General features: G+C 51.1%; 6 protein-coding genes across 6 annotated transcripts; 2 read left to right on the forward strand and 4 right to left on the reverse strand.

The window, feature by feature from the left end:
- Window positions 1–117: 117 nt before the first annotated feature.
- Aspvir_004796 (uncharacterized protein) lies at window positions 118–2,026 on the reverse strand (the record flags this gene model as incomplete). Its single annotated transcript, XM_043268018.1, has 3 exons — window positions 118–1,366; window positions 1,440–1,573; window positions 1,628–2,026. The coding sequence occupies 3 exons, from the start codon at window positions 2,024–2,026 to the stop codon at window positions 118–120; spliced, it is 1,782 nt and encodes a 593-aa protein (XP_043123953.1).
- A 1,559-nt stretch (window positions 2,027–3,585) lies between these two features.
- Window positions 3,586–4,704, reverse strand: erg20 (bifunctional (2E,6E)-farnesyl diphosphate synthase/dimethylallyltranstransferase; the record flags this gene model as incomplete). The annotated part of the gene is made up of 2 exons (XM_043268019.1): window positions 3,586–4,509; window positions 4,585–4,704. 2 exons carry the CDS (start codon window positions 4,702–4,704, stop codon window positions 3,586–3,588), a joined length of 1,044 nt encoding a protein of 347 aa, XP_043123954.1.
- A 580-nt stretch (window positions 4,705–5,284) lies between these two features.
- Aspvir_004798 (anaphase promoting complex subunit CDC23) lies at window positions 5,285–7,516 on the forward strand (the record flags this gene model as incomplete). The annotated part of the gene is made up of 4 exons (XM_043268020.1): window positions 5,285–5,388; window positions 5,449–6,181; window positions 6,234–6,417; window positions 6,468–7,516. 4 exons carry the CDS (start codon window positions 5,285–5,287, stop codon window positions 7,514–7,516), a joined length of 2,070 nt encoding a protein of 689 aa, XP_043123955.1.
- A 403-nt stretch (window positions 7,517–7,919) lies between these two features.
- Window positions 7,920–11,166, reverse strand: Aspvir_004799 (ATP dependent DNA ligase domain protein; the record flags this gene model as incomplete). The annotated part of the gene is made up of 2 exons (XM_043268021.1): window positions 7,920–9,963; window positions 10,016–11,166. 2 exons carry the CDS (start codon window positions 11,164–11,166, stop codon window positions 7,920–7,922), a joined length of 3,195 nt encoding a protein of 1,064 aa, XP_043123956.1.
- Window positions 11,167–11,670: 504 nt separating this feature from the next.
- Window positions 11,671–13,292, reverse strand: Aspvir_004800 (SF3a splicing factor complex subunit PRP9; the record flags this gene model as incomplete). The annotated part of the gene is made up of 3 exons (XM_043268022.1): window positions 11,671–11,695; window positions 11,745–13,144; window positions 13,203–13,292. 3 exons carry the CDS (start codon window positions 13,290–13,292, stop codon window positions 11,671–11,673), a joined length of 1,515 nt encoding a protein of 504 aa, XP_043123957.1.
- A 229-nt stretch (window positions 13,293–13,521) lies between these two features.
- Window positions 13,522–14,893, forward strand: Aspvir_004801 (ATP-dependent RNA helicase eIF4A; the record flags this gene model as incomplete). The annotated part of the gene is made up of 4 exons (XM_043268023.1): window positions 13,522–13,552; window positions 13,606–13,860; window positions 13,916–14,809; window positions 14,874–14,893. 4 exons carry the CDS (start codon window positions 13,522–13,524, stop codon window positions 14,891–14,893), a joined length of 1,200 nt encoding a protein of 399 aa, XP_043123958.1.
- Between the last annotated feature and the right edge of the window lie 845 nt (window positions 14,894–15,738).

Consider the following 15,738-nt stretch of genomic DNA (forward strand, 5'->3'; position numbering starts at 1 on the left):
GCAGTTCTGCAAGATTACATCGACTCAATGAGAAGTGATGACTTATATGCATTCCTCAATTTGCCCTCAGATATAATTGATTAGTAGCACCAAGAGTAGCATATGAGTCCAAACTGCTCAATCACCATCATCATCAAACTCTTCTCTCGAAGCCGAACGCGACAATAATCGCTCATTCCCCAACAGCGAAAACTCAACCCCCTCAACCTCCCCTCCGCTAAGACCATGCTCATCCCCATTGAACTCATCAACGGACTTCCACCCGCCCCGTTTTCGACTACCTTCTCGGCCAGCAGTTCGCACCGCAAACTGCCGTTGGATAAACCACGTACACACGGCCAGAACAACAGCAGACGCGAACCCCACAGCGAAGAACAGGAACGCGCGTACATCAATCGAGGACGATTCGTCGCTGTCGCTGTCGTCTGGGCCGAGAGCGACTTCCTCAGACGCCGGGTCCCAGTGCATCCATGCCGTCGCGCCGAGGATCTGGCCCGTAGCGTTGAGGGCAAGGCCGCGCAGGTAGTCCTGGGATGTTTGCGCGGGGACGGGGATGATAGTTTCGAAGCCGGATTTAGGGACGGCGGTGAGGAAGGTTATTGACGCCTCGTCGTCATCGTCAGGCTGTGTGTCCGAGCCCTCAAGGACCCACGTCGCGACCTCCGTAGCTCCGTTCCAGCTGACGGCTGCTTCGTAGCGGTACAGGGCGAGAGCCGGGTTTGTGCGCGGCCGGCCAGTCCAGGGGTGTTTGAAGACGCGGTAGGAGAGGATGTTGCCTGCGCCGAAGGCGGATGCCGGGCCGAAGTGGACGTGGCAGAGGACGTCGCCGGCGATGGTGTACTCTGTCCATGCGGCGTTGGCGCCGTAGCCGAGGAGGACGTTGCCGCTGTCGAGGAGCTGGACGGAGCCCTGGGACTGGCTGCTGATGGGGTGCGGGTTCCAGTACTCGTGTCGGACGCGGACGGTCATATGCTGCGTGTCGAGGTCGAGGTAGAGGCCGCGGCTGGTGAGGCGCGGGGCGCCCTCGCCGCGGGAGGCGTTGTCGAAGAGCGTGATGGCCGTGCCGTTGTCGCGGAAGCGGGCGTGGTGCTGCCAGGTGAAGTTTGTGGCGGCGCCGGCGGAGAGGTCGTGGAAGTCGTTGTGCTTGCCGCCGAGGCGCCAGATGATGTCGCCTGTGCGGCCGTCGACGTACGTGAGACAGCTCATGTAGCGCGAGGAGACTAGAAAGTTGCCCGTCGCGTCCTTGTCGACGCTGTTGATGTGGAAGAAGTCCCAGGGGCTGTCTTGGGAGTCGCCGGTGCCTTCGCGGCCGCGTGTAGCCGTCAGTGAGGTTGAAGTGTTCGGATGCGCGCCATTGGAAGAGCAGCTGGCCGGTCTCGATGTCGACCTCTTGGAATGTGCCGTCCCATATCCAGCCCTTTTCCGGGCCGCCTGCAAACCGTAGATCTGCGGGGACGACGTCGTAGACGGTGAAGAGGGCGGTTTCATCACCGGTGATCTGGAACTCGTGGAGGTCTGCAGGCAGGCTGTTGGCTCCCCGGACCGTATACGCCTCTTCGTAGGCCGAATCTAGCTATACGGAGGATTGGCATCAGCCGCTTTTGCACCATCTAGACACAGGGCTTACCATGTAGTATGTCCCGTCGCCATGACCAACGATCCCATCGTTCCCGACCCAGAACGTGAGATAGCCCTGGCCCTTGTAACTGTACACATTCGCGTTGTACGTCTGGCCGTAGTATTTGGTCCACACCAGGTGACCGTCCTGATCGATAATCATGGGCCCCGGATTTCGCACTGCCGTTCCGCGGGGCGCAATCAGGGTGTATTTCCCATCCTTGCATCGAGGATTGGACTCCACGTAGTTCAATATGGGCCCCATCAGAGCACTCGAACGATAGGTCTCCGTTGGCCATTGTCCAAGCTCCCCATCTTCAAAGCGACTCGACTGGGAATATGGTCCGCGATCTGCTTGTACAGGAGTGAATGCCGTTGCGACGGCGAACCATGCATGTCCCAGCCTCATCACATCAATCAAGCAAAAGAGATGCCCGGAGATATGTACAGCGGACCGAGGGCACTAACAGTGTATCGACCGCCGTGAAGCCAACATGTTGGGTTGGCCCATATTTTAGTAAGGGAAGGAGAGCGAGTGATATATAAAAAGGCACTCGATGGCTCGATCGGCCAACGACCGAACTGCGACATCAAAATTTTGAACTATTGCGATAGACGCGCGGACGTCCACGTCTCCACGAGCGAGCACCATCTCATCGCCTAGATCCACCCATTGGAAGCCGTCCTGACGCTGTTTCGTCACTCATAATGGACTTGAATGACCGAGGGTTGCCAAGAATTTTTATAATCAGCGCAAAGCCATTGCACCTTTCTTGATTGTCTGCTGCTTGTCGATGAATCGGCAATCCCAAGCCCGAGATTGTACGTCGAGCAGGTATGGCGTGGCCGAGTGGAGTCAGGATCACCATCTTTCGGATTAATCAAACGCTAGAGATTTAGCGATGGCTTAAGGAGCAAGTGAGCACGCGCTGGCAGCGAGATGGAGTCTATCTGCCAATCGAGTTGTGGCTGAATGATACTATCTGAATCAGGGCAAAATTATGGCGACGGTGCTTAGGATTTCGGTGTTTGTTCACTCCCGTAGATATATCAAGGCTGAAGCACGCGACTTTCAGAAATGCAAGAGGCACTTCGGGGTTGAAGTTGCTGGAAATGACCGTCTCAGGGAGCTCATGAGTTGACGACAAATTGAGGAGACAAGAATGCGTGATGGAGGATGGGTCCTAGGTTGCTGCAACTGTCTGCTTGTTGAAGTTACGTGCAGTACTACGCTGCTCTTGTCCTCAGCTATCTTAGCATTGCAAACGCTCTCTTCTCATTACATCGCCTTATACAGATCGGTTACCATGCGCAGATTCTCAATCAATGTCCTGCTTCGAGAATGAGCAGAAGCCCGACAGAATCGACCTTCATGGAGCTCTAACCTCACCGAGAGTGCCTTAACAGGCCATTTCTTCTTGCATAGCACACTGCGTGAGACAATGACCCCAAGGCCAGAGTGGCATCAACATTGATATCAATCTACGTAGTGTCTCGCCAATCGTGTCTCATCCTAGCTTCTCCGGCCTGATTGATTTCAAAGCCAGCTGGCGGGTGCTACTTCGTCATTGGAGGACCAGTCCTGCTTGAGGAGGCAGACAGACCGATTTCCAATTGCTCCCATCAGATGTTTGCGATTGTCGGAAGGCAAGTGGAAATTCGTGCGTTGGCACGAATATTCGCGGCAGGTCCCCAGTCCGCCAATGTCCAGCTCATCTCACGATCAACTACAGTTCATTCCTTTGCGGCATTGTGCCACGATCACAGAAGCCTCTATATATGCATTAAATATTTGTATCAAGAAAGCGCCTGTCTAACGACACGAGCTCTGAATTGTACATACATGCAGGTTAACAGCACGTCATATAATCATTAGCTGTTCTATGTGTTCGGTGGGGTATGAAACTAAATGAATCAAGGCATGGTATTAAGAGTCAGAATGTAACATGCCCCATATTTTTAATGCGACTATTTGGTGCGCTTGTAGATCTTGCCCAGGAATGCCTCGAAGACCTCCTTTTTCAGGCCCTGACTTTCGTCAATGGCTGCGATCTTGGTGCGAATTTCACCAACGGTCTTCTCCTCATACTCCTTGTAGACCTTCTCCAAATCGAGTTCCTTGTAAAGGGCCTTGACCTTGGCCTCAAGCTCGTCGTCCTTGCGGCCGTAGGCGGCGTCTAGGAGCTTGCGCTGCTCATTGTTGCAGCGCTGAAGAGCCTGGTTGATCAGCCACGAACACTTGTTGTCCTGGATATCAGTGCCGATCTTGCCAATAACGGCCGGGTCACCATAGGCGTCCAGGTAGTCGTCCTGGACCTGGAAGTACTGACCCAGCGGGATCAGGATGTCGTGGGTCTGTTGGAGGTTCTCCGGGGTGGCGAGTTCGAGGTAGAGCAACGCAAGAGCAACGGGAAGGTAGAAGCTGTAGTAAGCGGTTTTGTAGGTCACGATGAACATGTACTTCTCCATGGAGAAGTTGTCCAGGTCAATTTTGTCCTCAGGGGCCGTAATGAGATCGCACAGCTGACCGAGTTCCGTCTGCCAGGTGGTCTCGTGGAACAGCTCAATTAAATCGACGTAGGCCGGGTGTGAGCGAAAGTGCTTCTTGAGGATAACGTAGATGCCGGACTCGAGCATGAACGAGTCGTTGATAGCGATCATCCCAACTCCGGGGTGGCGGTACCAGCAAGGCTGGCCACGACGAGTAATCGAGCCATCCATTATGTCATCGCTGACCAGGAAGAAAGCCTGGAGCAGCTCGGTCAACCAACCCAGCATGCTGAGATGCTTGAACTGCTCGTCGGTCAGGGGCTTCTGCAGTAGAGCGAGGCCGGTATCTGGAACAGAGAGGCCGCGATTGAGCTTTCCACCAGGAACGTTGACATTGAGGACCTATCGAAGGAATATTGGTCAGCTTCAAGGTTGTTCTGAGATCGATTGTCAGCGAGCGCGTCGGCCGGGGCTCACCTGTTCAAACCACTTCAGCGCATTCTCAGGCAGATTGTATTTCTTAGCATGGGCCAGGAGATCTTCGGCCAACGCGGGGAAAACAGCCTGAAAGGCTTCACGACTGGTGGTAGTCGCCATCCTGCTTGTACTGAAAGTGTCCTTGGGGAACAATGCAGTTATTTTCGAGCCCCTTTTTAAGCAATTGATGTTGCCGAGTAATACTACCAAAGCTGTGGTTGGGCGGAAAACATCTGCGATAACGGAAACCCCTCAAACAGAGATGTTTGCATTGTTTGCTCTCTTTGGCCCAATCGGGAAATTTGTCGGTCATCTATGATGATGATGATCACTCGTCTATGCACTGTCAGGTTCTCCCTCACAGCATTTGGGGTCGTATCTGCATATATTTGAGATAATACGGCTGTCAGTACCTGTGGACTGCCTGGACTTACATGGGATCAGCAGCAGCAGCTCTCTCGTGATCATCTCAGCGACAACAGTCCGTGTCGGCCATTTCGCGATTCGAGCAAGGCGCGACAATAGACTCAACGCGACTGTTGGGATAACTAGCGCCATTCTTGATCCGCATGAGAGACGAATGTGATAGCGGTTTAACTACCGAGGAGGAAGCTTCACAACGCGTCCAACGACGTATGCCAACACGCCATAGGAGACTTCTGTGAGATAGGATCTTGGAAGATCCTCAATCCTGATCAAGATGGCGGTGAATATAACGGAAGACAATATCAAGGATCTACAGTATCGATTCGAAGATGCGACCATCAAATGCTCCGAACGATGTCTTTACCAATCTGCCAAATGGTACAGGCCAAGATTGACCCTTTGCTAAGCGTTAAACTGATTTGACTTCCTCAAACACAGGGCTGCCGAGATGCTCGACTCCCTCCTGCCGATTGATCAATACGATACAGATCCTGACTCGCCAATGGAAATAGCTGATGCCCCGCCGACTCCCCAGAATCCTTACCTTCGCAGCCAAGACCCTCTCGAACTTGGGTTAGAGGCCCAAGAAGCTCATAAATACCTGTTGGCGAAATCCTACTTTGATACGCGCGAGTATGACCGCTGTGCTGCTGTCTTCCTTCCACCAACCATACCCCCTGTTCCACTCTCCAGCACATCACTTCCTACGACATCGCCGAAACCGAAAACGAGACAATCATTGACTCCACAGAAAGGCAAAGCCAAGGCTACTTCGTACTCGAGTGCCAAAGGGAATAGCACGGCAAGGAATCCATATCCCAAGCTGAGTCAGAAGTCATTGTTCCTCGCCTTGTACGCCAAGTATCTAGCGGGGGAGAAGCGAAAGGATGAAGAGACCGAGATGGTTCTGGGCCCGGCCGATGGAGGGATGACCGTCAACCGGGAACTCCCCGGCTTGGCTTGGGGGCTTGAAGGGTGGTTTGCGGAAAGACGAGAAAGAGGCCTGGAAGAGCGCAACCAAGGCTGGCTGGAGTATCTTTACGGTGTTGTCCTTCTAAAAGGTCGCAATGAAGAGGAAGCCAAGAAATGGCTTATCAGGAGTGTTCACTTGAACCCATTTCATTGGGGTGCTTGGCAAGAGCTGAACGATTTGCTTTCAAGCACGGAAGACGTACGTTACCTTGCTGTTGCTGATCTGTTGCCGGTTACTGATCTTTGCGCAGTTGAAACAAATAGTGGACCTTCTCCCTCAGAACATCATGACCCTCATCTTTCACGTTTATTGCAGTCAAGAGCTCTACCAGGCGACCGAAGACACCTATCAGGCCCTGTCAGAGCTAGAGACGATCTTCCCCACCAGCGCGTTCCTAAAGACACAAAAAGCGCTTCTCTATTACCATTCGAAAGGTTCTGGTCTTTCTGCTCCCGTCCAAACTCTAGGCTAATTATCCTAGTAGACTTTGAAGAAGCATCACATATATTTACAGAGATATTGATAACGTCCCCTCACCGTCTTGACAGCCTTGATCACTACTCCAATATACTTTACGTCATGGGAGCGCGTCCACAGCTAGCCTTCGTCGCCCAGGTTGCAACCGCCACCGACAAGTTCCGCCCTGAAACGTGCTGTGTTGTCGGCAATTATTATTCCCTCAAATCCGAACATGAGAAAGCTGTGATGTACTTCCGGCGTGCTCTCACACTTGATCGAAACTTTCTCTCGGCCTGGACCCTCATGGGCCATGAATACATCGAAATGAAAAATACCCACGCGGCAATTGAATCCTACCGCCGGGCCGTTGACGTGAACCGCAAAGATTACCGTGCTTGGTACGGGCTGGGCCAAGCGTACGAAGTGCTCGACATGTCATTCTACGCCTTATTCTACTACCAGCGCGCGGCAGCGTTGCGGCCCTACGATCCCAAAATGTGGCAGGCGGTGGGATCCTGCTATGCCAAGATGGGCCGTGTCGAGCAAAGCATTAAAGCGCTCAAGCGCGCTCTCGTCGCCGGTTCATATTACGCAGACGACGCCTCACAGAGCGGTGGAATGGGCGGACCGGGGCGCAAGATTCTCGACCCCGAGACCCTGCACCAGATTGCCACCCTCTACGAGCGGCTCGGGGATGAAGAAGAAGCCGCCGCATACATGGAGCTCACTCTACAGCAGGAAACTGGCCAAGGTCCAGAGGATGAATCCTTTGTCTCAGACAACGACAACGACGATGACCAGTCTGGTGGTGAAGGCCAGCAAGGCTCACGGCGCGCTCGACAGTCGTCTTCGTTCGGCAACCAGAACGATAGCGAGGAGGGTACATATCATGGTACCGGTGTGACGGCTACGACATCCAAGGCACGTCTGTGGCTTGCGCGGTGGGCCTTGCGCCACGGTGACCTGGAAAGAGCAGACCAATTGGCGGGTGAACTATGTCAGGACGGAGTCGAAGTCGAGGAGGCAAAGGCATTGATGAGAGATGTCCGGGCCAGACGAGAAGGGGATGTATAATTTCTACGGAATCATCTCTACGTTGACGTACTCTTTTTATGAAGCTTAGCGAGGGCGTTATGTCGAGAAGGGATAGGTAGGGTATAACTTGATATAGACCAATATGACGTACAATTAAAGTAGCAATAGCATGGCCGAATATCCATTGAACAACATTGCATGTAAAGGATAAACCAACCTGCATTCGTAAGCAAATCGCAGTCTGTCCTTCAGAGACTGATTGGATTCTCCCTTCAATCTTCTTATATACACATTCACTCATCAGTCTATCATTCCATGGTCGAGTCCAAAGAACGCCTGTAAATAAAAGAAGTTTCCAAACAGTTCTCCCAGGCAATAAACTCCCCAGCTCCTGACCCGACGGTATAAAATGGACCCCAAACACAAGGGATGTCTAGAAGCTCTAATCTCCCAGAACCCCCAATTCGCGGCTGTCAAACGTTATAGAAATACGAGGCGCTCTCGCAGCACTCTGTGCTCTAATCAACTCCCGAAGACGTAACTGATGACCACCACCATCCACTGGGGTCCCGGGTATCTCTGAAACGCAAACACCATCATCCGAGTACTCAGCGCCTGTCTCTGAGCTCCACGATACGCAGGCATAGAAGTATTCTCTCCCAATACTCTCCCATGTCGTGCGAAGGAGAAATCTGGGGTCGTCTAGTCTTGCCTTGAGAGTGAGGAATTTGGCATCAAGGATGAAAATCTTGCCGTTTCGCGGAGATTTATGTCCGTTCGATTTGAGTGCTGCTGAGATCTGTTGGCTCAGTTCGAGAAGAAGGTTTCCGAGCGAGCCTTGCGGTATTGTTGCTATATACATGCCCAGGGCAAGGTCATGGTGTACCGTGCTTGAATTGAGGCTCTTGGTATGAGGATATTGTCTGTTTGAGCATACTTTCTGTACGAAGTCCTGGAAATCCTTGGCGAGATTGGACGAGTTGGAAGGGATTAAGCTGTTGGCAGAGTCATCATGAACCAGGTCCTGACGGAAGTACAATGGAATAATTGCCAGCGGTGACTCGATGCATGATTGTTGATCGCTCCAAGAGCTAGGAACGATGGGAGTGACAGTGGCGGTATCATTCTCGGTGAGCTTTCGACGCTTTCTCGGTTGCAAAGGTAAAGTTATGCAGGCTCCCAACTCATTTGAGGCATTCGATGGAAGGATGGTTTCATTCTCCTCGCCGTAACCAGCACTGTTACCTTTGGACGGTCCGGAGGAGGACTCCTGGTTTTGTCTTTTACTACTTCTTTGAATGGACGATAGGTTGTCGTTGTTTCTCAGAAGCTTTCGAGGCGGCTCGGATGGGTCAGGTGACGATGCTGATGTCGTAGAATCATCCACGAAAATGGGAATGGGATCTGCTGGTGCACGCTCCCCATTAACGCGATTCGATTGCTGGATGGAGTCACTCGACGGATGTGGCACTTGGGTTCTGATAACCGTCGTGGCGATAACTTCGAATGACGGTCCCTTGCTCGGACTAGATGATGCCATCGGACACGAGCTTGTCCCAGTGGACGTCGTCTGTGACTTGGTCACGATATAGTGCGATGATACCTGTCCTTGCTGAAGCTGTCTTCTCCACTCTTCCTCTTGGTGTAAGTCTTCTGCTGGTACCATCCGAGCTTCTTCAGCTAATAATTGGAGCTCTTGGTACGAGGCTGCCTCTTCGAATGACCTGTCCAGGAAAATCTTTTGAATTCGAGGAAATCGAAGTGTAAAGTATCTGGCACCTGATGGCTTCTCGAATCCTCCTCCCAACATCTCAACGACGAATGGTTTCTTGAACACGGTATTCATGTCGGAGAGACTATCCTTTCCAAATTCTATCCAAAAGCCATGGCCTGAATCCAGACTGCAAGCACCAAACTGCCCAAACTGATTGAGAATTTGCATATTTTTCAGGCTCATGGAGTGACGGTCAATCACATCCATAACTTGAAACCTTGGCTCAGCTGCGGACTGTAGGACCGCGTCTTTGTTGACCAGACAGCCAATGAAAAAGTGTGTCCAAAATATCTTCGTGGATAAACTCAACGCAGCAGCATCACGAGAGTCATATTTCGCGCCGATCAATGCCAAGTCCACGGTGTCACCCAACCCTGGTATATAGTCCTTCTTAAGCTTGATCCAGCGACCAGCGGAGCCGTTCTCCGAACCAGGAAATACGGAAAAGTAGGGATCTTCACAACCTTTGAGGACGAGTCCTTCCCACCTTTCTGTAACGGCCTTCGAGAATATTGTTTCGAGACGCGATCGACCGTCAGGACGGGAGAATTCGACGATGTGTTGCTCTGCAATGTCCGCATATCCATCTGTTACTTTTACGACATCCTTTAGAAGCAGCCGTCGCTCACGATGTGGTTTTCTAAGGCAGATGTCGTCATCGAGAAGAAGAATGTCGAAGAACACAATCATTAAATGCTCATAAGGTTGCGGTCTAGCGCAGATCAGCATTGGTTAATGCCGTGTGGTCATGCTCCTTCACTTACGGGGAATCATTGCCTATTCCAATATAGGTGCCTGAGCGAGCAATGAATTTGCGCAACTTATGAAAATCTGCGATCTTGCCGTGATTATCGCTCCAGACGAGTATCTCGCCCTCGAGGATGCACTGGCGAGAGAATTTGCATTCGGGCGTACCGATGTTCAGAGAGTCCTTGATCGCAGAGTGGACTCCCGCCCTGTCGTCGGTAGAATCCTTGCCACTTTTGGAGAAAATTTGGATGGGATTGGGGCGCTTCGTGAGGTCAATGTGTATCTGGCAGTATTCCCCATCATACTTCCTTTCTACACTCATTCGACGACGGCCGATCATTTGGCAGCAATGTTTGATACTTCGCGCCTTATAGTACTCGGGACGCCCTATCTTGGTCCCAATCCCAGGTTTGAGATGCTGTAAGACCTGCATATACAGATCTTTTGCGAGCTCCGGAATTGGATTCGGTGGGTAGTGGCTAAGAGGTTCGGAAGCAAGCATTTTTAGAGCAGAATCAAAAGAATCCTGGAAAAGCAGTAAATGCGGAAGCAGGAAATGAAACCTTTTCATCGTGAGCTTGGCCGGTAACACGACCGGATGATAACTCTTTAGTATCATTCGAGTAAGCCATTTTGCGTCTCTACTGCTCATGCGCCGATATAATGGTCTCAGTGTATCCTCGACATCAACCGCGCTATGCTGCCTTCGCACTCGAGAACCGGAGAACCTGCATCGCGAAGCAATCTTGTTCAATGCCAAGTCTATCTCTTCGACAGTCACCTCTTGTCCGCTAATGATGTCGAATTCCGCTTGTCCCATGACATTTTCTACACATTGCCCCAAGTCGGTACCTCCCGCGACGCGCCATCGCTCGAGCTCCTGGCGTCGATCAGCACCTAGCAAAAGACAACGGCCTATGACCCTTGCAAGATTGGTGCACTGTAGCCAGTAGACTCTGTCTGTTCGTTTCTCTGGAAACATGCATGACAAAAGAGCTAGTCGATCCGTGTCGGAAGCATGAATCCGTTTGCCATGTTGGGCAAACCATCGGGTCACGGCACGATCATCAGGATTCGAGATTTTTGACGCAGTAGAAGCCTTTAAGACTCTACTACGCTCCAATTCTGAGAGCAAATCGCACAGGTAGGTGAACTTGAACACCATGAATGGGTATGAGCGATGATCCTATCGTGGTTGCCACTTCCTAGGGCAAAGACCATGAGTGGACCTAGCGTCTGAGCGAGCTTCGCAAGGTGTCTTTGGCAGGCTGACAGATGGCAACCACATGCCTCTTCGATTACTTCGTGAGATCAGAAAATTTGCGACGTCTCCTCAGTGAGAGACAATGACGCGAGGACAAACCGTGGGCGCGTCCATGGGTCACGAAAACACGTGACCTGTACCAGATCTTTTGAAACTCTACAGGATCGTTATGTATAATTATGTTTTGGGAGAAAGACAGCATTTCTCAATGTCAATCAGTTCTAAATAGAGTACATAAGGCGCAGGGCCGTCATAGTCGTGGTGAGATAAATAGTCAAACCCAATCAATACCGTCCCAACGAGCAAGTTAATATCATATGCTCAAAGAGAAGAAGACCGCTTAACTCCAGGCTTTTACTCTGAACGGACCAAAGCAAGGAACGAAAGGCACATTGAGCAGAAGGATCACAGAATACCCTGTTTTTGCAGACTGTAACAAGTTAGCATCGTTTTGCTTCTTGAGGAAAAGGAAAACGTACTCAAGGTAGATCCTTTCTGGCATCACATTACCCTCGGCATCCTCCATCTGCACCACGTTATCGCGAGACTCCCGTTCCTTCTTACGATCCTGATCAAGCTTCTCCCACAGCTTGATGGCGTCTTCAATTCGGGTAATTTCTCGGAAGAGATTAGTATTTGACGTGATTCCCAGACACTTCAGGCCGAAAATGTGTAAGGCTTCCGAAAAGTGCTTGTCGAAAGCGCGGCGACCCATGTAAACAAAGTTTCCGCAAATCTCACAAGTATACTCGACGCCCAGACCGTGCAGCTTGTACAGCCAGTAAGGAATAGGCTTGCCGTCCCATGCCAAAGGAAGCTTGAGTGGGTTGTAAATCCTCTCGTCCCCTTCATCATCGGACTGTTCGTTGCCCCCAGGACCGCCAGCGTTTTCAAATTCAGTCATCAAGGCCTCCAGCTCCATCTGCCGCTCGCGCTCAGTCATGCCCTGCCTCCGCTCAACGTTGATACGGGTCGCCTGACGTTCAGGGTCGAGGACCTTGGCTAAAGAGCGAACTCGGTGCTCGCGCTCAGCAACTGCGCGTTCTTTCAGACGGTGGGCCACAGAGGTAACGCCACCAACTGACGGTGGCGCACCCGCGCCTGAGTCACCTGCAGCTTTGCGAGCTTCGGCGGCCCGAATGTGCTTCTTGCCAGTCAAATGATTCTTATAAACGTTTTCGTTCTTGAATTCTCTTTCACACTCGGCACACCAGATGCCTTCTCCCGAGCCTTGTGTCTTTGGAGCCTGAGTACCATTTTCAACGCTCTCCTCTGTCCATCCAGGCACTTGGTTTGCTGCCCATTGTTTCTCGAAGTCTTCATCAAAGCTTGCGAAAAGTTTGTCGAGGTCCTGCAGCGGTTTTGTGCGTTTGATAAAGCTTTCCAAGTAGCCGGCAAGCTCTACGACATACTTGAAGTACTTGTCGGATATCTTATTCGCTCGCTTGATAAGGAGATGTGGGGGTACGAATGAGTCGAACACGTCGAGATATTGAATGTATGAAAGTCGCTTAATGCCAGGAAGGTTCAGATAGTCCTCGTGTAAGGTTGTGAGATCCAGAAACTGGCCGTAGGCCTCCTCGCCGGAGAACATCGTGTCGATTTCTACTCCCGTCGGTTCGCCCTCAACAGGTGGACGGCGCTTGTAGGCTCTCTCGAGGTTTTCAACCGGCTCATTAGGATAGCGCTTGTGGAAGTCTTTGATCTCATCCAGCTGCCGGTAAAACTCGTCGAACTGCTCACCAGTGGAGATGGCCTGAATCTCCTTTTCGCGGCCTTTGTCTGCATCTTGATAGATTTGGAGTAACCTCTTCGACTGCTCTTCTATGCGCGACAAGAAGTGAGCAATCTCATGGTCACGAGCAAGGCGCTGCCGAATCTGAAAAGAAAGCAACAATCAGCTCTGGTCAATGCAGCAAGACAGACGGATATCTTACGTTACGAGGTTCTTCAGCGATGCGGTCTGCGATTGCTTGCTCTAACCTCTCAAGATCCTCATGGATGAATCTCTGTTCTTCAATAACCATGATGAAACACCTGCGGAATGATCTTCCCCTTAACAAGTGCGTTATCTTCGATGCTCTGGACGTTATGCGGCAGATTGACGCCGCTTTGAGCTTTGCGGCGAGTATCATCACGTGATTCCAACAGTGGCACTCGCGCCGCAAACTCAAGTTGCGCTCACGAAGGGTCACATCTCCAGACCAACATCAATCGAGCTGATCGCATTCTCTACAACCTTCTGGAACAAGCAAGATGGCTGACGGTATTGATCGACGGACAGATGGTATGCGGATGATGGACTTTATGAAGAGATATGGACTAACGGCGCAAATTCAGACAGGCTGGAGTTCAGCACCTCGAAGGAGGTCACGGTTGCCCCGACCTTCGAGGATATGCACCTGAAGGAAAGCCTCCTTCGTGGTATTTATGCTTACGGCTACGAATCCCCCTCCGCCGTCCAGTCGCGAGCAATTGTCCAGATTTGCAAGGGTCGTGACACGATCGCTCAAGCGCAGTCTGGTACTGGTAAGACCGCCACATTTTCGATCAGTATCCTGCAAGTTATCGACACTGCTGTGCGCGAGACACAAGGTATGCCACTTAATACCCGTTTTGTATTCGATGAAGCGACCCTAACTAGCCTCAGCTCTTGTCCTTTCGCCGACCCGCGAACTTGCGACTCAGATTCAGTCGGTCATTATGGCCTTGGGAGATTACATGAATGTACAGTGCCACGCTTGTATTGGAGGCACAAATATCGGCGAGGACATTCGGAAGCTGGACTACGGCCAGCACGTTGTTTCGGGTACTCCAGGCAGAGTCGCCGACATGATCCGTCGACGCCACCTGCGCACTCGGCACATCAAGATGTTGGTTCTTGATGAGGCTGACGAACTTCTGAACCGCGGTTTCCGTGAACAAATCTACGATGTCTACCGCTACCTCCCTCCCGCTACACAGGTTGTTGTCGTTTCCGCCACTCTCCCCTACGATGTCCTCGACATGACGACGAAATTCATGACAGACCCCGTCCGCGTTCTTGTCAAGCGTGACGAATTGACTCTGGAAGGCATCAAACAATACTTCATCGCGGTTGAGAAAGAAGAATGGAAGTTCGATACTCTTTGCGACCTCTACGACACCTTGACCATCACGCAGGCCGTGATCTTCTGCAATACCCGCCGGAAGGTCGACTGGCTGACTGATAAGATGCGCGAAGCCAATTTCACAGTATCCAGCATGCACGGCGAAATGCCACAGAAGGAACGCGACAGTATTATGCAAGACTTCCGCCAGGGCAACTCTCGTGTTCTCATCTCCACCGACGTCTGGGCTCGTGGTATCGACGTTCAGCAAGTCTCGCTCGTCATCAACTACGACCTACCCACCAACCGTGAGAACTATATCCACCGTATTGGTCGAAGTGGCCGTTTCGGAAGAAAGGGTGTCGCCATCAACTTCGTCACCAGTGATGATGTGCGCATTCTCCGTGACATTGAATTGTACTACTCGACCCAGATCGATGAGATGCCTATGAATGGTAAGCCCCGCATCCTTCACTCGCTTTTCGCTCATGACACAACGATATACTAACCCTTGTCCAGTCGCTGATCTCCTTTCGTAATCGACTCTCATCTTGATATCTCCAAATTTCGTCACGAAAAACTGCCCTCAGCTCCTGTGTCATCTCACCTCCCGAAGAAACAACGCGGAAGGACTTCATCAGTGTGCCTCGTCACAAAATACCAGGAAGAATAGAGGCAAAACCAGCGCGGGGGAAAGGGGGAGTTTTACCAGAATGGTGAGCTTCACTACCTATCTTTTAAATCAGATCCGCAAGCAGGAAAAATGAGAACTGACGTTATCTATTCAACTAGTTCATACAAATTTTGACGTATATCAGACCACTATCGGAAAACGCCAGGGTCATCTGATTCACGAAAAACTGTAAAACATCCATCTCGTCTATTTCATTTCGGAGTTCAATTTAGTCATTCGGGGATCTTGCTTCCTTAGCTGGTTTGGGAATTCGATATCGATTTGAAATAATGCCTGGATACTGAAAACCATAAAAGTAATTTCGTTGGTATTCTGGTTATTGCAACCTTGAGTCCACGGGTCCAGTAATGTATGGGAGGATTTACGATAACGTTAAGGCTGAGCAAATAATAAAGAATTGATGGATTTCCTTAATATTTCGTAGAGAAGAAGCCAATATCTCCAAATACACTCGCCTGACCCGTTTCCTGTAGTTCGCCGCAACCAGCCGAGTCTTTCGAGCCCATGAGAAAGGAAAGCCAAATAGGAAGCATTGTATGTAAGCTGGTGATGATGTATTCATGTGCAACTGCCGACCACGAAGCAATCCATCAAAATGCTCGCAGCGAATGCAAAAAGGAATCTGTGATACCAAAACCAGGGCGCCTGCTCCCTATATCATATGAAACCACAGCCAGACTAATGATGTGT

The sequence above is a fragment of the Aspergillus viridinutans genome (genome assembly GCF_018404265.1).
Source record: "Aspergillus viridinutans IFM 47045 DNA, scaffold_2, whole genome shotgun sequence".
Classification (NCBI taxonomy): domain Eukaryota; kingdom Fungi; phylum Ascomycota; class Eurotiomycetes; order Eurotiales; family Aspergillaceae; genus Aspergillus; species Aspergillus viridinutans.